The 23,780-nt window shown below is 47.5% G+C and overlaps 1 protein-coding gene across 3 annotated transcripts in view; it reads left to right on the forward strand.

Moving 5' to 3' along the window:
* LOC144158403 (agrin-like) overlaps nt 1-23,780 on the forward strand; it is a 289,317-nt gene that overhangs the window by 165,820 nt on the left and 99,717 nt on the right. For all 3 annotated transcript variants that reach the window (XM_077689275.1, XM_077689274.1, XM_077689276.1), the window contains exon 2: nt 7,387-7,428. In XM_077689275.1, the coding sequence (XP_077545401.1) occupies nt 7,387-7,428 (42 nt within the window). The remainder of the gene's footprint in view (nt 1-7,386; nt 7,429-23,780) is intronic.

Here is a 23,780-nt window from a genome sequence, read left to right on the forward strand (position 1 = left end):
GCTCGTCTGCGTTCGTGCGAGTGAACTATTGACTTTACGCTGGTCTCTTGGGCGTTTCCTTCAGCTGATTCAAAATAGCGGATTCGCCGGTGGGAACTCATCGCTTTTCTCCGAGGCGCTGGTTACGCCTCGCGGGCTGAGCTGTTTCTTCCCAAGACAGGTGGTCTCAGGTCGTAGGTTTTTCAAACTCACTCGTGCTTATGGAGCCTCTGTCAAAGCGGCAAATTACCCGCGAAGGAGACGCCAGTGTTCTCTCAACATTCCCTCGAAAGAGGACAGTGAGGGCGGTTGGGTGTACGAGGTCGCGGATTCGATTCCCGGCCGCGGCGGCCGCTTTTCTGATGGAGGCGAAAAGCAAAAACGCCCGTGTGTTCGAGATTTCAGCGCACGCTAAAGATCCCCAAGTGGCCAAAATTAGTACGGAGCCTTCCACTACGGCGCGCCTCATCGCCTGCGTTGCGTCGGTGCGTTAAACCCTGCAATCAATCAAATCAATCAGGGCGGTTGGGTACCACTCTGCATTCAGATATGGCTCGGGAATGGTTCACAAAACGTGTAAGGTACCGTGCAACACTCTTAAGTTTTTTTTTTTTTTTTTCGAAAGCTTAAATGCTGGCAGAACATAGTCAACCAACGCATCAGGAACTTAGGTTAGGGGCCGCAAAGTAGCTCAGCCAAAAATTACTGCTCTATGCCCACCAGATAACTTGGTAACTCGCTCGAAAGATTCTTCTTTCTTTCGCGGTCTTGGCGTTCTTCGACCGCCGGAATTACATGAGTACAGTGACCGGCTTTGCTTCAGTTGCAGCAACGAACGTGTTCGATAGCCCCTTTAAAAATGTGGTTGATGCCTCTTTCATAGGAATCGGTAAAACACGAAAGTGAAATGTGCCTTCGCAGGAACATTTAAATGTTTATTGTGCATCCATATGAACTTGCACATCGCTACTTATATTACGTCGCTATGGCACCGTTAGACGCATCAACGTTAGCCACTGGATTGCACGCGCCGGGGCATTGCGTAAATCCGATTGAAACCACAGCGCCCTGAAAACCGCGCGAACGAAACCGAACCGGAACCGAAAGCAGTAGGTGGCGGAGGGCATAGAGTTTCTCAGTTAGTGAGAAACTCTGTGGCGGAGGGGGCCTCAATTAACCCGCGTCCCACGTACACGAAGACGCTGACATCGAGGCGCGAACTGTCGGCTCTCATTAGCGTCACGATGAACTACACGACCGCACTATCTGGATGAAGAAAATAGTAGGAATGATATAGGACGCGTTCGTAGGCCTACTTGCGCTTGAATTCACAGCGCAGTGGGCACAGCGCTGTGTATTTCCCGTTGCGGCGAGAGAGTTCGTGGCTCGAATCCGGGCGAATTTTTAGGGGCGAAGCTCCTTAGGGCGTGGGTATGTCCATCCTCGACGTATGTATGTAGCCACCTCTAGTTTAGTTCTTGGATTGTTTACTAGATGGCGTGGCTACCTGTAGTTTAGTTCTTGGATTGTTTACTAGATGGCGGTACTTGTATATGATGAAAAGATGCGCTTGGATTGCTTACTAGATGGCGTGGCTACCTCTAGTTTAGTTCTTGGATTGTTTACTAGATGGCGGGGAGCGTTGTAATAAAATCCGTTCGCTGTTGCCGCGCGCTCGGAGTCGCCCGATGGATAAGGCTGCAGATGTGCGAGCCCGCGAGGCAGAAGCGCTCCGTGAAGCTGCGCGACGCCGCCGCCACGATCCTGCAGTACGAGAGCGGGAGGCCGAAGCGTGTCGTCTGGCTGCGCGACGACGCCGCCAAGATCCCAGCGTTCGAGAACGAGAGGCACAAGCGTCACGGCAACGGCGCGAAGACCCTGCCGTACGCGAAGCGGCACGGCTGCGGCGCGAAGAGGATCTCCAAAACGTCAGAGAACGGGAAGCGGCGAGAAAGCGCGCGTATCGGCAGGCAGACCCCGATGCAGTGAGAGCTCGTGAGGCGTCTGCAAAACGCATCAGGCGAGCTCAGCCCCAAGGTGCCGACGCGCGGTTTAAGCGAGTCTTTCTAGACGTTACGTTCGGACACAGATGTAGTGGGCGAACTTTCACTGATGATTTCCCCTCAGGAGCTTCGCCCACTCATCATCATTCACCCCGTGGATATGCTGTGAATTTTTTTTTGCGATGTCATTTCCCTGGGGGATATGACGCCAGTGAGACCTTGGTGTACCCGAGCATAAAATACCTTCGTGTTAAAAGGAAGCGACAAAGCGAAGCAGAAATGGAAGGCGGATTGTCCTGCTGCGACGAGCAAATCACGCAGTGCCGCTCCGGACTGTTGATAACTGTAGCTTTTACAAGGCTTATAAACACGCGAAGGAAAGAGTTTAGGCGTTTATCGGAAGGGTTGCAGAGTACATTTAGAACAGGATATTACGGAAGGTTGTCAAGTTTGTGCGCGTTGAAGGGCCATCACGTAGCGTACCCAATCTTCCAAGTTCAGTGGCGTTTTTCAAGCATATACAATAATTTGAAGCAGAGGTACGTTATCTAGAGTTACCGGCGGTTATCTGCAGAATCAGTGGTTATTTACAGTTGCCTTAATGTGTTTGAATTTAGTCGTAGTCAAGAGCGCACGTATAAATACTCGCATTTTTGTAAAGAAGTAGTTATTTTTTTCAGTACAAAAACCGCCCGGTCTTCGGTAGTATCTCAAGTAAATAGGCTGGCGTTCTTGGAGGCGGCAACCAATCATGGTGGTTATAAACACAGCGATAGTTACAGCGTTACACATTGTATCTAGTTCGACCGAATAGTTTACATATCCTCTTCGAAAGGAACGAAGCGTGGCTTCAACATCCGCAAACACCTTCCGTAAACCTTCCCGGCAGGTGCCCTGAACAGTGTGAAATCCAGAACAGCTTGGTATATAATTTTTTCGGTGTGAAAATACGGAAGGGAGTAGATCCTGGCTGACCACTTGGTATGACATCTGTCTGCAGCGGTTACCGTGACTCTGCCGCATTGCGGGTAGCGTAGCCTCAGACGCAGTCGTCGAAGGAGGCCGTGGCTAGAGCGAAACAGCGCCGATTCTCTTCTCGGAAGAAGACTGCGGAATTTTTGTAGCGTAAGCTACACTGGCCGAGGTTGAGCAGTTTCGCGTGTGCCGTGAATGGCCGCTCTGCGCTAGCGCAAGGGACATCGGATTGGATTGGATTGCATTGCATTGCATTGAATTGGCTTGGGTTGGATTGGATTGGATTTGGATTGGATTGGATTGGATTAAGGTGGATTGTGTTGGATTGTGTTGCGTCATAGCCGCGGCAGACGCACTGGCGCCGGTGCGTGCCCAGGTGTGCGCAGTTGCCAAGTCTGACGCTGCAACGGAGCCGCTTGATAGCCGTTTTGCATGGCTCGTGAAGAGGCGTGCTCAGCATGTGCGAGGGGCAGTGACTGGACATGACTGGATTAGACTGAATTGGACTGGACTGGATTGGACTGGATTGCTGAACCTTACCTCACGCTACGTATATCCTAGCATAGCAGAGCTAAGCCACTACTAATTTTGGTGCCTTCGGCGGGATGGCTGCAGCAAGTGTCTGCATGGTCGGGCTCTCACTTGAGCGTCGCCGTACATCTGTACAACGTCATGCAGGTACAGTCTTGGAGAAATGAAATGCGAACACGAAAATGTGAACCAGAACATGAAAAATCGTAAAATACTCTTTGCGGAGGTCTATTGGTATATTTCAAAAGCCACCTTTCCAATCATTTAAGTGCAGAGCACTTTAGGCGATCGCCTTATCGTCCTAGCTCGCTAGCTTGATCCACGTATATAGAGCACCAACGCGACGTCCCGGGCTAACGCTGTTGTTCGCGCCGTACCCAGAGGCTTCGAAAACCAAGCGGTTTATATAGTCATAAGCGTTTGAAACTCGTGTAACGCTGGCGCTTGTGATACATGTTGTCGTTGTTTAGCGCAAAGAAAACTGAAGTGCATTTGGGGGAAAATATTCGTAATTAACCGGAAGCGCCCGCGTTCCTTTAGTTAAGGACGCCCGTTAAGGACGATAGTAAACGCAAAATGTGGCAGTGCAACGCTTGCACGTGCGGGGAGAAAAGAACAAAGAGAACAGAACTCCCGCTGGCGCTGTTTCAGGCAGGGGGCGCGCGAGCACTGCGAAGGCGGGAAAATTGCATTGCATGGGGTGGTAGCAGTAAGCGGATAACTGCGGTACAGCCTATTATGGCGAATCACTGCTCTGCACTTCCAACAGCTTTCACATTGAGTGGAATGGCTTCAATTTTTTTTTACTGCAATGAGGCTACGCATCAATTTGACTTGAATGGAAATAAATCGCGCTATTTGTGTGTTCTAGCTCATGTTTTCATGATCGAGTTCCATTTGTCCGTGACTGTACAGGTACACTTGCACAGCGTTGTGCACCTTAGCTGTACTTTTGCAGCGATACCTGTCAATAGGTTATTACAGGGGTACTTTTATGTCGGACACTTTCAATGCGCCAGTATTAGAACAATCCTGCGAACGAAAACGCGTCCGTCTGTTTGTGCACGAATATCTCGCGTGGAGGCCATAAAAATGGAAAGGCGACAGCGCGCACAGCGCACTGGAATAGCGTAGAGAGAAGCCACAGGCTCGGTATCGCTGCTTCACCCACATGCCCACTTTTCTGCAGTGGAGACACCCGCGCAGGCACTGTACGCAACATTCACAGGTTCGAACCTTGCTGACAGCGTCGTACGGGAAACTGTAACTCGCCTTCACGTACCCCTTCAAAATGCTGTTACCAGAATCGTGGACCTTCAAATCACGGAAACGCGGTCCGTACCCTGCTAAACATTTTAAAGGACCCGAGACTAAGGGACCGGCTCCGACGCTGCGAGTGCTGCCACTGCTGCGCGGCCTATAATCCATCATCTTTCCTCTCCTCCCTCGCTGTCCTCTTTTCTGTCTATCCTCCTCCTAATATAGACTCTGTCTTGATTGAGCCGCCCTCAACCCGAGAGGCAGTTATCGGTCGGGTCATTTTATCCCTTCTCATTAAAAAAGAAACACACACACACGCGGGCCCGCACACACTTGGCACTGCGCCAACTTGGCCGTCAGGTCAGCTGATGCACTCGCTTTTCGGGCCAGTCCGCACACGGGAGCGCGTTCCGGTAGTCACCTTTGTGACTGCGTTTATGCTTTGCATGCTGCATAGTCAATGGGTCCATGGAGACAAAATACAAGTTGATTGATTGATTGATTGATTGATTGATTGATTGATTGATTGATTGATTGATTGATTGATTGATTGATTGATTGATTGATTGATTGATTGATTGATTGATTGACCTGCTGTAAGGATTTAACGCGCAGACGCAACGCAGGCGATGAGGCACGCCGCAGTGTGGGGCTCCGGATTAATTTTGACCACCTGGGGATCTTTAACGTGAGCCGAAATCTCGAACACACGGGCGTTTCCGCTTTTCGCCTCCATCATAAAAGCGGCATCCGCGGCCGGCAATCGAACCCGCGACCTCGTGCTCAGCAGCCCAAAAAATACAACGATAAATTTTATCAGAAACTTCGATCGATTAATATAGAGTTAAAAAAACATTTGAAGCAGTGGCGACTTCCTAGCCACTGTCCGGCAATTTTGTTAAGACGTCATAGAAACTTGTTTGTGGGATTAGTGGCCGCAGACTTGAGCCATCGCTGAGGCGCATTCCTGGACTATCGTAGTGAGACCTCTAGTTCCATTTGATCGCATCACTTGAATGGACGTTAACAGACTAGTCACTGTCTTTGTAGTGTTGGCCCTAATGGCCCCGCTCCATTCCATAACACCTGATATTAGAGCGAAATTTGAAAGCTTTTCGGTACCTTTTGCGCTTCGTTTTGTTTAAAAACGCTTTTCGTTGCTGAAATGGAGCCGAGTGAGGTACTGAAGCGTAGTTCTACTTCTTTCGAAGTAAGCGAAGTTGTGCTTCGTCGTTATGGCTCCTTCAAAAGCGCCGATGGATGCCGCGCCTTTAAAGGAGTAACACGGGTGACCCACTTCAAGAGTGTCGATGACGAAATGGCGAGGCTAGGTTAACGGGGGAGCGATGAAAGCGAAGCTTTCTAACGTAACTTTGTTTCAAACCTTTCACTACTGACCACCTCACCATTAAACGTAAAGGGGGAGGGACAAAAACGGGCAAATCGTCTGCAAAATAATATTACTTACGCGTTACTGTCGCGTGGACACAATTTGTTACCGTCACAATTCCTTTTCGGAAGTGCTTTACAATTTTTTTCTGGAGTGACGGACATCGCAGGTTGACGTGAGCGCGACAGATTTAGTGGGGAAGCGGCTAAATAAAAACTAATTTGATTAACCCGGCGCTGATTCACTCTTTCGCAAATCGTTATTTTCTTTCTGAGCAGTGAAGATGTTGTTTTTAAAGAGGCAGCGAGATAAGATAAATACCAATGTGCAGCTTACATGGATTATTTACTCAACGTAGCGGACGTTAGGGTTCATGATTTTGCGTCACAAATGTATACGTATAGGTCACTAAAATGTCTAAAATTTTTGGCTTATGTTTATATTAGAGATTTTGAGTCGTACAGCTGTGAGTAAGGAAGCGGCAAGCTCTAGTTCCTAGCTTCACCGCACGCTATCGCTGGTAGAAGTGAATGTTGTCGAATTAGCAGACAGGCTGGTCAACCGGCCTTCATCATTTCGCTTCACGGTCATGACGAGCGCCGAGCGCTAAGCTGTTGAGTGGTGGTGTCGTCGAAGATTCACGGCACGCACACACACAGGCACGTACCTACGGGCCTGGTTTCGGTATCGGGTGAATTTCTCATTAAATTGTTCGTGAGCACCTATAAATAAATAAACTACGCGGCAGATTTCCGGGGAGGGGGGGGGGGGGGGCTGTATGCAGTGAGTAACAGGAAACTAGTGCTAGGGACGCATGGGCCTACAGGTATTTTGGAAAATATTTCGTGGTTCGATAGACTCGACTTGGCCAGGTTTCGCTGTAGTATATATCCGCACATGAACGCGGAAACCCCGTGTACTTCGTTGACACGCTTTCCGCCATTAACTTAATAAAATCTCGGCATAATTGTGCTTGATGACAGACGAAGTGTTGCTTGATGTTTATTCATTTTTTTTATTTTACAATCACCATGGGAGGTCCCGCCTGCGGTTCTTACCTTGGGACCTCCCAGTGCCTCTGTACCCATTCACGTTTCATGTTCACGCTTGGTCAATAAAATTCAATTCAATTCAATTCAAAGCACAGACGGACCGGTATCCTTTCTAATGAAAAACGGCAGCACGTTGCCTTCGGGGTTTCTTTGAATGCTGGTTACTCAGTCGGCCTCCTTTCTTGCCTGGTTGCAGATGCTGCTGATGACCACCAGGCCGACGCTGGCATGGGCTCCGGTGAGTGGGGCCTTCCTATTCAATGCTGGGGGCATCCTTTGGACGCCGCCAGGAGGAGCCTCGTGTTGGCACCTTCATTCAAGAAGACCTCCCGTCCTTCGGCGTCTCGCCTTTAGAACAAGACAACCAAAACGGGAAAACAATTTGGCAGACCCAAACACTGGCGGGGAGTGGGAAGAGGATGGTGACGAGGTGATGGGGGGTTGTTCGAGGTCATCGGCTCTGGCTGTCATCTAATGGCGACCACAGATAATTCTGTTTCAGTCGCAAACAATACACGAAAACTTTCCCACAGTGACGATCACCTGCTTGGAAGCGCTCCTGAAAAAAAAAATCAAAGTTCTTTTATTAAGAAAAAGATGGCAAAAACGCAAAACTTCCTCCCCACCACCTGACTAAAAGTTTAAGGCCAAAATACAAACTGCTTCGACCATGTCGGAATGACCAATCTGGATGCCGCTTCTGTTATCAGGCCAAGTCGACGAATACTAATAAAAAAGAATAGTTCATTGAGACAGACGTCAGTTTTATAACGCGAGGGATCCATTTTCGATTCGGAACACGGGGAGCGTTTTCTTCTAGAGGCACTTCCCGTTTTCATCATCCTCACCATCATCATCATCATCGTCGTCGTCGTCGTCGTCATCCTCATGTGCCCCTTGTGGAAACACTTTGGCCTTCCTGCGGTGCGTTTTGGAGTTACAGTCTACGGCGCAAGTACGGCATAGCAAGCTTTTTTTTCAAAAAAAAAAAAAACTCAGTCAAAACGTTATGTACTGCACGCCCACTTCACTATCATGCTTCTGTACTTTCAATTTCAAAAAAAAAGTACGTTGTTTTTTCTGCACCTGCGGTTGGTAAAAGATGTTTCCTTCTAAGCGCGACGACCGTAACCAAAAACATCGGAGCACTTTTTTTGGCAGTTCCGTCTGAGAAAATTAGTAGGATCCATTTCGTTCTATTTGCCGAAAACTGCATAAGCTGCCCCATCTTCCTCCCCATTAGCGGATCAGTGTAGACATATACATATACACCCCGGCTTTTTGCATATTTCAGCTGAAGTCCAGTGTCAGGTGATCTGCAGTACCTTGTTTCATTTATGTCACCTATCAAGAATATTTTATTTATTTAAACTGCATTTTCTTTGCTCACAATCTGTCCGCTCTTGAATTATTTTACTTTAACGCCGTTATCTTTCTACCGTAATACAGACCGGTAGAATGGAACAAGCTATTCCAAAAAATAATGCCGGAATTGGCTTAAAAGCTTGGCGAATATAAATTAATAACATTCATTGAACAACTTGTAGAGCTTTTATCGTACACATGCGGATGCGTTACCAAACACGACTGCCATATTCTATTTTTTTTTGTTGATTTAAGTAGCCAGTCCAAAAGTGTGCTTGGTCTGTTGCCCAACCTGAAATTTTGGATAAGTTCGTTGTACTTCCTTTTTTATAGGTGAGTGGTTGACCTTACGTCTTTCAAAAAGGGTAAATTTGATTCTGGAAATTTTTAGATGCGTCGCATCTCTTTAACTCGCCTTGTCCAGCGTCGTCGTCGCGGCGTAGTCCGCATCCTCGGCGCGGCAGCTGTGCGCTCCGCCGCTCTCACCGCAGCGCCATCTGTGCGTCAGCGCGGTCAGCTCGCTCCCGTCGCCGTGCCAGCTGTGCGTTAGCGCGCAGCTTGCGCTCGCGCTTGCGCTCGGTTAACACATGCGCCAGCGCTGCTATGCGCTGCTATGCGCTGCTCTCTCCATAGAGAAAGAAATACTGGTAAGAGTGGACACTCCCATAGAGCCCTGCGGCCGAATGACTGTACTGTAGTGTAGCGCACCGAGCGGACGGAGAGCCAAACTACTAACCATACTTTCGTACGTTCACTTTCGGTTTCGGTTTCGCGGACACCGATTTTGGCGGGTAGTTTGAAGGACTGGAAAGCGCTGCTCACAGCGACGGGCATCGGTACGGTATTCGGACGCTTTCATGCAATAATTAGCATTTATTTGAATATATCATTCTCAGGCTTAGTGCCCGTATGCTTTTACAAAAAAAAAACCTTTTTTCTGAAAATGTGAAATTGCAATTTACAGTACCACTCACACTTGGTTAAGAATTCTGTCGCGTGTTCACATGTTGCCGAGCCACATAAAAGAGACACACCATAAATGAAGAAATATTTATTGCATGGCACTAAACGGAACAAGTTCAAATTGTCATCATTCTTTGCAACACACATATAATAATAAACAGTGAGTAATACACAACAGAGACAATACACAGTAGTGAGAGGAAAATACGTTTCAAGGAATGAAAAAAAAATGCACAGGTAAAGGTATCACAACCACACAAAGGATTTTTTCTCCACGGTAATTGAAAATGCAGAAAACCCAGAAACGCAGCCATCTACAGATTTACTTGTATCTACGACACCCTCAGACGCTGTGCGCTGTTGCAGTCATACTAAAATATCAACCATAACATAATCTAGACGCTGGGATACTTGCAACTGTTTACAACCACTATCTCCGCAGATAATTTTCTTATTCTGGCAATTTCTCCAATTAGGATGTGAAAGAAGGGAAAAACTTTGGCTTTGATGGCCGCGCTTATTTGATGAACCCTAATGAGATCTATTTCCTCGGGGCAACTTCAAATCAGTAGCAGTAATTGAACAGAAATCCCATTTATGTGGAGATGCACACGCAAAAGGTTAAGAGGAAAAAAATCAACTTCCTATTGGTTCCTTGCAAGGGTGCATTTTCCCAAGAAGCCGGGTTACCTTCCGAAAGCGTTGCCTTCCCAGTAAAGGCAAAGGGCCAGGCAAGGATATTTTAGGTACGTGCACGTAGTCAACCGACAGGTTCCAGGCTCGATTAAAGCACACAAATTCATGCCTTCCGCTGTCAATAGGAACAGTCTAATATAAGAAACAGGGAAGCAGTATATGCTTCTCGTGTATGAGACAATGGTGGCACATTACAGAATCCCATAAGCATTTGACAACGTAGGTCCCAACGTGGTTCTCTTCATCTAGGCCAGTCCGACAACAGGCAGCACGTATGGTGACAAACGACATTTAGCATGACCTCTTACCCTGGCAGTCTTCATAATGTAAAAGGGTTTTTGTGAATGTACTGTTTTCACAATATTACAACTAGCAGCAACAATAACTTGCGAGTGGAGTTTGGAGACTATACGCTGTTGTTAGTGGTTTTAATGATATGAGGCATGTCAGTGATAAAAAACCGTTTGTTCCTTGAGTCAACGATAGTCTTTTCAGTGGTCACGCCTTATTGAGTGCCGAGACTTGCGTTAGATTTTAGGTGCTAATGGCAAGGTTAAATAGATGGAATACAGTTGCGGTATCCATCAGAAGCATCAATAAGGTAGCAAGAAGCATTGCAGGCAGCCATCAATACAACTGAATAACTCTGGGAGAACAGTTGGCACGGCCACTTTTGTGAGTCCTGTGAGGGCACGATTCATGAAGTGCTTGCACCATGTTTGGTATGACGAATGCAGCTGGCTGGTTGGCTCTGTCTTGAGGGCACCTGTAGACCTGCACAGGTGATAGGTGATATAGTACACAAACTGCTTGCAATGACAGATGATATGCGAATAGTCTGTTAATTTCACTGCAACTAGTATTCAAGTATTGCCTCCAGTGCATGCCACCTATTTAATTGATTGATTGATTGTGGGGTTTAACGCGCCTACGCAACGCAGGCGATGAGGCGCGCCGTAGTGGAGGGCTCCGGATTAAATGCCACCTATTTAAAACACAAGTTCTCTTATTCTATTCAGCAATCATACGGTCAAGCTATTAGCAACACTTAAAATATGGGTCTTTGTAATTACCGCAACACTGGTTAGGCACATTCTTAATGTAATTCACCTATTGTTTGGGTTAACAAGAATGATAACGCTGCTCACATAGCCTGAATCCTTTTGTCTTTTTTTGTAAAATCAGGACGAAGAGCGAGAGCGAGCTGAACGTTAAACAAACCTGTTGCCCCACGGGCTCGCGGAAGAAACGCATCCCGAGAACGGGCACCTGGCGAAAGTATATTTGGGCGCTGTGTGGGCACCATGGCAAGCAGCAGTGAGCGTCGTACTGAGTACTACTGACCGCCAAAGGCCATGCCTTAAAAAGATATGACAAGAAACACACAGTTCCGACTGAATAGGTGCAATCTGCGCAATACGTGTTTAATGAAACTAGCCAAAATATGACCAGAGAAAAGAGAGCAAACGCTTGAAAAAACGGCAAGTGTGGAACAGTTGTATGCAATGCCTGCGATACCGGAATTGATATACGATGTAGAACGAAGACCAAATTTGAAGGTTTCAATGCACTGCGCACTCACCCCGCCTCGAGCAAAGCTGTTATCTGCCGACGAAAGACGCGTTTTTACCGTACCTGGCGCGCCAAAGCGAAGCGACGAGCGCGCGTTATCTGCGTCGGCGAGCGGTTTCGCTTTGTACGCAGGCAGCTTGGTATGCACCCATGTGTAAAACTTACGATGAGTGTGGGGCTGCTGGTTATGCCCAGATAAGTCAAATTAATGCAGATACGGCTACTTCGCCGTGTACGTTAGCCCGGACGGCTTTGCAGCGCATCACGGCCATAATAGCAGTAACAGTTGGCCAAGCTAGCAATGGCTAGCTAGTATAATACAACGCAGCCTGCGGCTCACGTAATTCAGTGCAGCGACAGCGCACAACGCCTGCTTCGCCTACGGACCGCCGGCCGGCCGGCCACTTCCGCAACTCGATTGATTGTGGGGTTTAACGCGCCGACGCAACGCAGGCGATGAGGCGCGCCGTAGTGGAGGGCTCCGGATTAATTTTGACCACCTGGGGATCTTTATCGTGCGCCGAAATCTCGTACACACGGGCGTTTTTGCTTTTCGCCTCCATCAGAAAAGCGGCCGCCGCGGCCGGGAATCGAACCCGCGACCTCGTGCTCAGCAGCGCAACGCCTTAGCCACTGAGCCACCGCGGCGGGTCACTTCCGCAACTCACAGCCGTCGTTTGCGGCACGTAAACGCTACGTGCGACGACGGGCGCGTACCGCTGGCATCCCTCAGCGCTAGATAAAACGGCACAACCAGCCTAAAATACCATTACGTCCAGCTAAAAAATGGTGTCTTACGCCTTTCCGGGGCGTTTCCAAAGCGCTTATCTTAAAGACGCAGCACTAGCTATGCCTGATTCCCAGAGGTTACGCAGTGCTCGCAGCGTTTGCAGTACAAGGAAACGTAAATATGAAAATTGCCCCCACCTCCCCGAAGGGAATCGTGAGGAAGTGCGAATGCATTTCTTGCGCCGAGAGTACACGGCGTAGTAATTCTGACATCGCCTTGAGAGGCGCCCAGCCAGCGAACGGTCTAAACTGGAGCAGAGCGAGCAGGAGACTGTAGCGAGAGAGCGCGCGCGAGCCGACCCACGGAGGTCTGGCGGTTTATCGCTGCATATAAAGGGGGGTACGCCGCGCTGAGCGCGCCGAGCCAGGTGGCTGAGAGAGAAGGCGGGCGCGCGAGAGAGAGGGGTGCGCGCGCAGCTGCAGCCAGCGAGGAGAGAGGAGGAGCGAGCGAAGGGGGAGGGGGACGCGCGCAGCGGCGCACGGCAGCTGCCGGGAGAGGAGGTGGTGCGTGACGTCACGGCGCGGGTGAGGAGAGGGATGCGCGCGGCGCACACCGCCGCGCCGCGAGGGAGCGGTGAGGGCGTGGCGTCACGTGGTGAGTGACGTCACTGCGCCGTTGCTACCGACGCTCCTCTCCGCTCTGCGCCGTTGCTAGGGAGAACAGGGCTGCGGACGCCGCCGCCGCCGGCGGTGGATGGTTTGCGGTCGCTTATAAAGTGCATCGCACTTAATACGCCACACCAGCACTTTAAAAAAGAAAGTCTCACCTTTCGTTCAGGAGAGGTTAGCACGAGGCTGCAGAAACGCACGTGCAAACGCTGCCGAAAGAGCCAAATGGCGGCTTGCGCTTGCGGCTTGGCGGCTTGGCCAGGCTTGGCGCAAAGAAGCCACAAAAATTTACATTGACAGCCATTCAACTTATTACACAAATAAAAATGTGTAGTCTAATGTGTAACAAAATTTTAAAAGTATAATATTGTGTGTTAGCTTAATTTTAAATATATAGTTTTTTACCACTTGCGCCGACTGCCGGACGGCGCGCGAGTCACGCCACTCGGCCGCGATAAGCCCGTGTGTCCACTCTTCTAATTTTTTTATTTCTCTATGCTCTCTCTCATTCCGCTGCATATAAACGCGCTAAGTGCGCCGCTCCGCTCAGTCGTTCCGCCGCCGGCGCTCGGATGACATCGTCCGATGATTTCAATAACCCAACGGCAACCCCCGATGCGTCGCATCTACCCCATGGTTCCCCTCGTGGGAAGATGGTGTAAATTTTTTAGTTCTTTACTAAGATACCGTGACTACCACATGGATGTTTGGGTCGTACAAATTTAAGGCAGCTTTACCGCCATGAAAATGATGCCAGTTTTATTTATTTCACAAAAATTATTACAATTAGGCAATAGGAAAACAAATACAGCGACGGCAGCTCAGTGGGCACTTTCAGGTCTGGTCGTTATGACGTCACATCGACTTGCTCGAGCCATTGGCGACCGCCAGCGAAAGCCATTGTTAAGAAACCCGGATATGTAATCTTAATGATGTCTGTCTTTAATGATGCCTTTATCGATGTTGGACCTTCAGGTAGCGCACTGATAAATTTGTTCTTGGTATTCCAATTTCCGCTAATACGTCACTGATGACATCTGTAGCATGAAATCTGTTTTTTTTTCGATACATCTGATCTTTTTAGGTTGGAAAAAGGTATTTTGGGGAAAGATTTACACAACATGAAAGTTTTTTTTAATAGTTTCTTGTTATGGCGAGAGCAGCATCTCTGTTTGTTGGGGTATTAGTCAGAAAGGGCGAGGTTTTTTTTTTTTTTTTGCTTAAGCAAATTTGTATTCTCTGTTCATGTGCCCCCTAATGTGGCGAGTGGAACTTCGTGTAATATAATTGTTAATGGTCTCTTCTCACAATTGGGTTGTATACTAAAGTTGCATACTGGTTCTATACTGGTATACTGGTTGTATACTAAAGTAATTGTAAGTAAAGTTGTAAGTAAGGTTGTATACTAGTTGTATACTAAAGTAATTGGCTAAGTGTTATAGCTCATTGGGCCTCGTCTTTAAAATAAATTTAGCTTTCTTTTTCAGTTGCGGAAATCTCCTCTAACAGGGCCCTTCTATTTTTAACACAGACGTACTTAAACTTCAAGGTACGTTCGCATTTAGGGTCGAAGCCGGATATGTAACATTTTAGGGCTGGGGCTGTTGGCGTCTCCTGTCGTCGTCGTCGTCGTCGTCATCGTAATCGTCGTTCGCCTTTTGTAGTCAAGCTACTAAAACACCGGGAAACTCGTTTACGCCTCGCGCCAGAACGTAACGCGTGCTAAAAATACACCGGGACACCCGTTTACGCCTCGCGCTAGAGAGCTTCGTTCTTCAAAGAAAAGATACTTTTACAGCAAAGCTGTATACCTGTACCCCCAAAGGTTTCACCTCCGTTGGAAAAAACACGAAGGCGCCAAGAATACGTTTATACACTGCATGTTTTGCCCCTCACCAGGTTACCCGTTAGTAGAGATAGCTCGGGATTTTTTTTTTATCATGAGAGCGTTTTGCTGAAAAGAAAGGCCCAGAGGCCACGAAGGGGAAGAGGGTTTGAAGGATGGGTGGAGTATAAGCTTCTGAAAGTAATGAATAGGTTCTGCGAACCCATGAGGCGTCACTGGGAGCACATGGAGTAAGACAAGATGCAAGGCAAACTACAGACAACACTGTCGTTGCGAGACCGGTTTCAATCGCGAAGAGCCCTTGGGCAGTGAGAGAGCCGGTATCGTATCACAGGAAGGGTCTCCAGATGAGGTACTGGGGTAGAGTGCATTACAGAAGATAAAACGGTAACTAGGCAAACTGAAGTGCGGGAGGACGTTATATGGGGCAAAGTATCAAGACGCGCCGTTTGGCAATATGGGGCAGTAAGGACGTGCACTGCCGTATGATGGGACCGTTAGAAAATGACGCACGGAGTGGGAGCAGCCTTCGCGCGCACCTTCGCAATGAATGTTTCCGCTGTTCGGCGCAATCGAGGAGCGACAGCGAAGATAGCCGGGCAGAGTAGCGGCCACGAGACGACGTTAATGAAGCGGAGGGGTGTCATTTACTGTTAGACGAGGGAACCAAAGGAGGAGGGTAAGGGGGACTGGTCCGCCTTCGAAGTTGCATCCGCGAAGATACTTTTTTGCTGAATGGTGTTGCACTTAGTGACCCCCTCCGGGGGTCATGAGACTTAGACTAAGGCCAAATGAACGGTGGCCCCATTCTAGGCGAGCCCATATTGGTCATCCATTGAATCTGAGACACAAAGGAGTTATCGGTTAAACACCTTGGCAATTCTTGCTACAACCTGTGGCGAGTAGGAGAGGATAGAGATGACAGATTGTGTATGGAGGAGAGAGATCGTAGGTAGAGTGATCCAACGTAATGAAACTTGGGGTCTGTACGCCATCGACGTTTTCGAGGTTCTTTATTTCTAACGTTGGGTATTTTAAAACCTATTGCTAAGTTTTGTAGTTTTATTGTTTTGGGGTCTTACTATGTTTCCTAGCTCTTATTTGTCTTCCAATCATTCTGTACAACCTATTAACCACCTATGATTTTGTTTCTGCAAGTAATTGTTGCTCCATTTTCGGTAATACCTTCCCTCGCGGTATGTTCCCTACAAAAATCTCGGCATATGATTCCCAGTGTTCACTCTCTGATTTATAGTTTATTGCTTCGCAATGTGTTGCCGGGTTGGAGGAACTCTGTAAGACAAGTGTCATGTATATTCACTTTTTTTTTGTCGACTTTTTGTAATCTTGGTCACCAAGAGCCAGTGGGGCTCTTCGATTTACAACCTCAGTTCACCGCGGACCCTTCAAAAAGCGATCTTGGATTCGTTTTTTTTTTTAATATTCCTTCGGAGCGGAAAACCTTCGGATTATCGGCGGCTATCCGTGGTGACTCCGAAAGTTTAAATATAAAAGCCGCAACCTTTAGAGCGAGAGCTTTATTAGTGTGACCGACGGCGTCCTGTCAAAAAATGAAACCTGTACCACTTAATGTGAAAGTTGCCGCAAGTTCAGGGCAGTGATTTGCCATAATGGGCTGTAGCGCCGTTATCCTCTCACTCTTACCACCCATCACGCCCTTCGCCGCCCTGTCTCATTCCTCGCCTGATGAATTATTCAACAGAGTATTGTACAACGCATCTCAAATTTCCCGCCCTCGCCGTGTTCGCGCGCCCCCTGCCTGTAACTGCTCCAGCGGGAGTTCGGTTCTTTTTGTTCTTGATTTTCCTCCCGCACATGCCGGCGTTGCACTGCCACTTTTTTTTCGCTTACTATCGTCAAAACCAACCCAAACAAGGGTTCTTAACTAAATGAACGCGGGCGCTGTCGGTTAATTACGCATATTTTGCCTCAAATGTACCCACAGTTTCCTTTGCGCTAAACAACGGGGAGATGTATGACAAGCGCCAGCGGTTCACGAGTTTCGAACGCTTATGAGAATTCACCGCTTGGCCTTCAAAGCCTTTGTGGGACGGCGCGATGACAGAACCCCGTGTGGCTCTGTTTGGGTCCAGCGAGCGAGCTAGTGCGACAAGGCGAGCCCCTTAAGTTATCGGCACTTAAAAAAAAAACAAAAAAAAATTGGCCGCGTATGTGCTCCTTTCGTTGCAAATGTCGACAAAAGACGATAGTCTTTATCGACTTTTGCCAAGTAAATGCCTCCCTTTGCTTTCCCGCTTACCTCTCATGTTGTTCCGCCTGCGTCGCGCTCCTCCCAAGGTGAATATGCCAAAGGTGTGCCTAAATCATTTTAGATTTCCCGCGTTCCACTGCTCCAAACCGGGTGTCTCGATGCCAACGCTGCCATACGGCGAAGACGAGCGTGAATCGAGGCGCCCTACTTCAACGTTTATAGAACCGCGTTTCCCTACTCCACATGCGTTGCAAGCAGAACGTGGAACCTATCTAGTGGAACCTTTCGTAACTGTTCACGGCTGATTTCTTAAAATGGCGCCAGAAGCTATAGTTGCGCGGGCGACAGCAAGTGACGGCGGAGTGAATTTTTTTTTCTGCAGTTGATAAAGTATTTAATTTCGCAAAAATCAGCCAGGTATGATTTTTTATAGAAGAACACTGAAAATGTCCCTTCTGTATTAATTTGTTGTCTTATATTTGCATAATGTCTTGTTCTTCTTCAACAATTTTGACAAGTATGAACATTACACCGGACCTCGACGGGTAGATTTAGCTGTGACTATATAAGACTATTGCGCAGGCCTTGATTTACTTTGGCCGGGTGGCTGAATCGAGTCACAGACAGACAGACAGACAGACCAAAATTTCTCGGTTTAAGTATCCCAAGAAAGACTATCGTCTTCAAAAAACTAATGGATTTTCCCGCTTGGCAAACTGGCTGGCTTACCGCAAAACCGTGCTAACATATCTGGACACAATTCGCGTTCGCGAAACAGGCCTTCCATCGTGTCAAAGCGGGTACTGGAAAATCGCGAGAAAGGAACGGTTTTGGATAAGCCAATACACGGATACATCATGATGAAGGAGTGCAATAGTATATATACACCTTTATCTCGTCAACCATGTATCGGTATACATTTAGCTCGTTCTTAGATGCTCTAAGTGCGCGAAAAATCGCCGCATGAGTTCGAATACTGCAGTTCGCGCTGCGCAAAAAATGCCGCATTAGGTACTATAGTAATCGTCAGCATTTTTTTTTTGGTTTCGAAAATTGCTATTTCCGGCTAAATTGTAAATTTTATTTCTAAATCCTCACACTGAAGAATGTATTATGTGCTATTCAATTGTTCGCGAATTGAGTTCTTGTGCGCAATGGCCTCTCCCTCCTTGAAAGGCCCCAAATGTCTGCTAAGCTCTTGTTTTTAGAATAAACGCTATACTGGGCAGCAGTATTCCGCATCATGAATTGAATGATCTCCCAACCCCTCAAGCCACACCCACCTGTTTTAATGCACTTTATAAGCGACCCCAAACCATCCACCGCCGGCGGCGGCGGCGGCGGCGGCGGCGTCCGCAGTGCTCCTCTATATTTAAAAAAGAAACAGCATCCGGCGCCAGGTTTCGATCCGAGTACTTTGCGGCCGCAGCGCGACGCTCTACCGACCAAGCCACGGACGCCACGCTGATATTAGTGTGAGTAACGCGCCTTATATCTTTAACGCATTCAAACTACGTCGTCAGCGGCGTGCGTTGGCGACTCAGCGGCGTTATAGCGGCTTGATAACTGCGTGGTGTACACGTGATACTACAAACCCGATGGAAGAGATGGAAGAGAAGGCGGCGAGGCGGTGGGCACGGTAGAGTCGCCACGAGGCACGCGCTCACGCGTACTCTTTATAAATTGTTTTAAAAACTTAAATCTCATCATTAGCGCTGGCAACAAGCTTAAAAATGTCCTTATACGTTGAAAAATGATCAGACATTTAAAAACCAAACACTGACCCTTTTCAGTAAAAACTGAATTTCGAAAAAATATCTGTTTTTTAAACAAGATTATGTAGAAAACACCGCGTCCCAGTTGCATAGAGAAAAAGGGCAACATACGCCATTGGGATGTGCATTTGCTTAATAGATGTCTATAATAACTATAGGACTAAAAAAGGAACATTTTTTAGCATCCTGCATCCCCCCCACCCCCCCTTGATTTGATTCCCGGGGAAACCGTGTACGCAGGTGAGTTGCGCTGACTGAAGAGGGTATCATTTCTCAGGTCAGAAGCGCTTGATACGTCTCTGGCAGTGATGACGGGGGGTGGGTGACGACGAAGCACCAGTGCAGCCCTCGGCTGCGGAAGTCATGGCCGGATTGAATGTCGCACGTGTCTCCTACAGTTTTGAACAAAGTCAAGACATTGCGCCACATTCGCTCCTTCGAGCAACAATGGCTCGCTGTCCCCTTCAAGGACGGAAGGCAGAAGGTAATAATTATAACTGACTTTATCAAGCGTCAAACTATGGATATGCCCACTTCTGCTTCGCAATCGCTGTTTTATCATCACTTTCATTACTTCGAACTTTCATGAATTCGAACTAAGACGCCTTCCCCTTGCGGTTCGACTCAATGAGCTTTTAAATGTATGAAAACCTTGTGGGTGAAGAAAACACGCAGTGACGCAGACGTCACTAAAACCTAGTAAACTCTTGGGGATATCCAACCGAAGGCCGGCATATTTAAATGCGACTGCATCTCATTCACTCGCCTTGTCCCTCCATACGGCGTTGTCCGTCCACACCCATCCCCCTACACCATAAAAAAAAATAATAGTTAGCGCCGCCCGGTTTCGATCCCACGACCCCATGTGGGCGGAACGCGAGGCACATGGTGCTCTTCCCACTGCGTCACAAAACCGAGACAGAATCAAACGCTACGAACGCGCCTTATATCCTTGACTCATTCAAACTACGTCAAGAAGCTACTGATACAACGCATGATGGGGCAATGATTAACCCTTGCAATAAAAGAAAAGAAGCTGAAAACCAGAAAACGAACAACCCAAAGTATGACGTACTCTTTAGTACTAAAGGTTGCTTCCCCGCAAGAAGACCCTGCGTGCAGGGGTGCACCCTTTACAGGCCACCTGCTCCGTTGTACTGGCGTCACTTTCGTGACGGTGAAATCTTTGTGTATCCGGGAATAAAACACTTTCGTGTTAAAAACTGCAGTTAGACCTGCGCACAAATTTCGCATTTGGGAGTATGGTAATCGTCCACCAATTTTTTTATTCGCTGTTCGGCTGAGCTTTCTGCATTCTTCGGTTCCTCTGCTTCAGCCGTGTTGGTGTATTTACGCTATCGACCACGCTAAACCGGTACAGAAACTGGCGGTACATCGCATGTAGAAACACTTCACCTCACGAGAAGCGGCGCCGAGTGCGTCAATATGCAGACCGGCGGTACTTCACGCCACTACTTCTAAACAATAAGTGTTCGCCGTGTCTGGAGGCGTGTGTTCTCTTCAAGCGCCATCACGGGCCCCTCCTGCCCGTTGTCCGCGCCGTCACGCATCCGATGGCGCATGCACACACCTTCAGTTAGCCCCAACTGTGTAGTTGCCGTGGCATCATGGTAACCTGCTCGTCACACACCCTGGTCACGGGGGTTTGATTACCACCCCTACTGAAAATACCACATTTTCTTTTCAAACCCGTTAATTTATTTACTTAGAGATACTGCCCTGATAAATTTCACGTGAATCTTAGATATCTCTGGCGTTTTTTTTTTAACCTTTTGCACCACCGGCCATTTTTAACCCCATATGCGTGACGGTCGTTAATGACGCCCTCCTTCCCGACATATTCGGCATATAATGCTTCCGCACTGCAACTGCACCAGCCCCTTGCCTCCTTACATTGCGTGGAATATCGATCGAACAAGAGTCAGTAGAAGTGTTGCGTGCACAGAGCTGGCAATGCCGGGTTGTTTTCTCGCCTCCTCGCTTGCGTGTTAGCTGGCTCGCTCATCCGGAATACTCAGTTTCTCGTTCCATGCCGTCGATAACCTCAGCGACATTTCTCAAAAATATTCGCTCTACAAAATGCATAGTTATGATTTTAAGAGCACGCGTTTCAAGCTGTCTGATCTGATGCTTCTCATTTACAGCATTCTGCAAAACCAAGGATCGTTACTTACGCAAGGTTTGCCAGCCTTCAAAATGGTCAAACACACTGATGCGGCCACCACACATAGAAGAATTGCACATTCGTGAACGTGCCTAAGTCATCAAGTCCTGTGGCAAAAAAGAAGCCCTGAAAAGGCCTTTTTTCTTCGATGTATTTTTAACCGACTGTCTTTGTATACGGGTGTATCGCTAATAAAGCTAGGTTCTGTCGAACAGGTCAGGTCAAGTATACTCTAAGCAGTGATCTCGAATGACACGGGAAGTATGGACTAGCGGATTTTGTGGGAGGCATTGGGCGGGAAAAACTACACATACCCGAGCATGAGCCATGTGTTCGTCCAAATGAGATAATAGACTTCTTTTTGCCTGGAAAACTTTGAATTCAAAGTGCACACACATGTTGTGCTTGCTAAAGGCGCAAGAGTTTTCAAAGTCCTATGAGAAAACGCTCATGCATATGCATATTTACGGATCTCGGCAATATCCTCATAACCCACTTTAAAATTCAATGGTGGACTCATTCGAGCTTTTTTGGAAATACGCACGCTTGGCAGATTAATCTGAAAAGTATACATTGAATAAAGTGTCACATAATTAAAAATGAACAATAGAGCCTACCTTGTACCACGCACAGGCACAACTGCAACATATTTTACTACAGGAGCCTCCGGTAAAACATTACGAAGAGTCAGCTTCGCAAAATAACATGGCTCTTCTTGTGAAGGGTGATGCCATCTCCATTCAGTCTTGGAGAATAAATTACCATTTTTAGCAGCATACCACCACAAATATTAGTTATGTTTGTGAATAGACTGGGAACTTTCCGCGGGAACAGCCGAATAGGGGCCAATTGGCTAAAGCGAGCATTGGGCTGACTGCTGGCCTTGTTGTTAACCAAGTGAGAAAGAGAGAATTTACCGGTAACTTCATGACGTTTATCTATTCGTTTTCTGGGGGAGGAGGTTGCTTATTGATATTCATAAAATGGGAACTACAAATTTTTATCAAACGTCAGCTTTGTGGGGTTAGCACTTACTTTGAAAGTATTAAACGTAATTTATTCATCTGAAGTAATCGGTACAGTATAATTACCCCATAGGCTGTGACATATTTTCGATTCTGTGGCGCCATCAAAAAATATGCTGCGAAACCTAAGCCCTTCTTATTAGTTGTCAATGTGAAAGTAGTGTCCGGTGGTACCAGTGCGCTTTCCCAGATCGTTCAACACGCACCTGCTATGAGTCTTTCCAGCTCTCGCAGGACGACCAATGAAGCTTAAACTGGCCATGCAGACAAAACACAAGCCTGGTTGATTCGAAAGATTGCCTCGTTAGAATCATACTGACACCACTTTTAACGCACACTTCGCTCAAATAAGCTATATAATTAGGAAAAACAGGAAACGGCCATGCGACCCACTAGCTCATTTTCCTCAACAGAACCTATCATGTCATATGCTCAGCTGTGATATTTGCTGAGGCCGGCAAAAGCAAACAAAAAATAGGCAGGGCTTATAAGCTTGCCGAACGAGCTATTTGGCTTAAATTTAAGGCACATTCTCTTTATAGCAGTAAGAATGGTGGCGTAAACAGTGGAAGTTGCGGAAGCCCACGTAAACACGTAAACACGCTTGTTTGCGAGCTTCCTTGCTTTTATTTCGCTCCGCGCTTGGTTTAGCTACACGAGTTGCCGTCTTTCATTTTCAATTTTCCTCCTCTACTGCCATCGGGATAGGGAGGCCGTGAATTGCCTGGAGGCCTGCACGCGGAGACTTGGAAAATTTCCAAGTTTCTTAAAGTCTGCTGACCTGTCTGCTTTAAGGTGCCATGCCCGCATTCCCGATCACAAATGGGTACGTCTGAAGCCCCCGATTGCAGACTATCTGCGGAGACTGAATGACGTCGAGCAACGGCTAGTCGCAGGATGACTGTCTGTCCCGTCATGTTCCCTGGTAATCCAAGTTCGCAAGTGCAATGGTCCGGGATTTTTATAATCACTTAGAACTATCGATGTTGCGAGTGTTTTTATGGTGTAGGATGCGCGAACTTGCGAACTTCCGGTCAACCATCACACCAGTCAGCCTTCGCACCGACCTCTGCTGGCTGTCTTCTTTTGCCATAACAGCTACTACTAGGGAGCAATTCGCAACTGGCCGAACCTTTCACTACTAACAGACACTCCACCTACAATTGGGGGACTTCAAAAAGAAGACATTGATAATAAGAATAGGTTATTTTGACACTTAACTTATAAATTGGTATCTCTGTTCTGACGCAGGGTCTGGACTGTGTATCCTGCCCGGTAGATTGTTTCATTACGCTTTTAAACTTTGCCTAAATTTCCTTCTTAGCATATTTTCCGCCCCAGAAGATATAGACTGTCGCGACGCCCCTTAACATTAGTTAACAAAAGCAAGACGTTGCCCTTCTGAATGCGTTAGCATTTTTCCTGCCATTAACCCGGTCGCAGGCACTCTAAACAACGAGGATTTGATACACATGCAAGGACAAGCAGCTTTAAAATGCAGCTCAAACAATAAAGGTTACCCCGCATTCCGT

This window comes from Haemaphysalis longicornis, unplaced genomic scaffold (assembly GCF_048455015.1).
Source record: "Haemaphysalis longicornis isolate Haplotype H1 unplaced genomic scaffold, Haemaphysalis longicornis Haplotype H1 scaffold_10, whole genome shotgun sequence".
NCBI lineage: Eukaryota > Metazoa > Arthropoda > Arachnida > Ixodida > Ixodidae > Haemaphysalis > Haemaphysalis longicornis.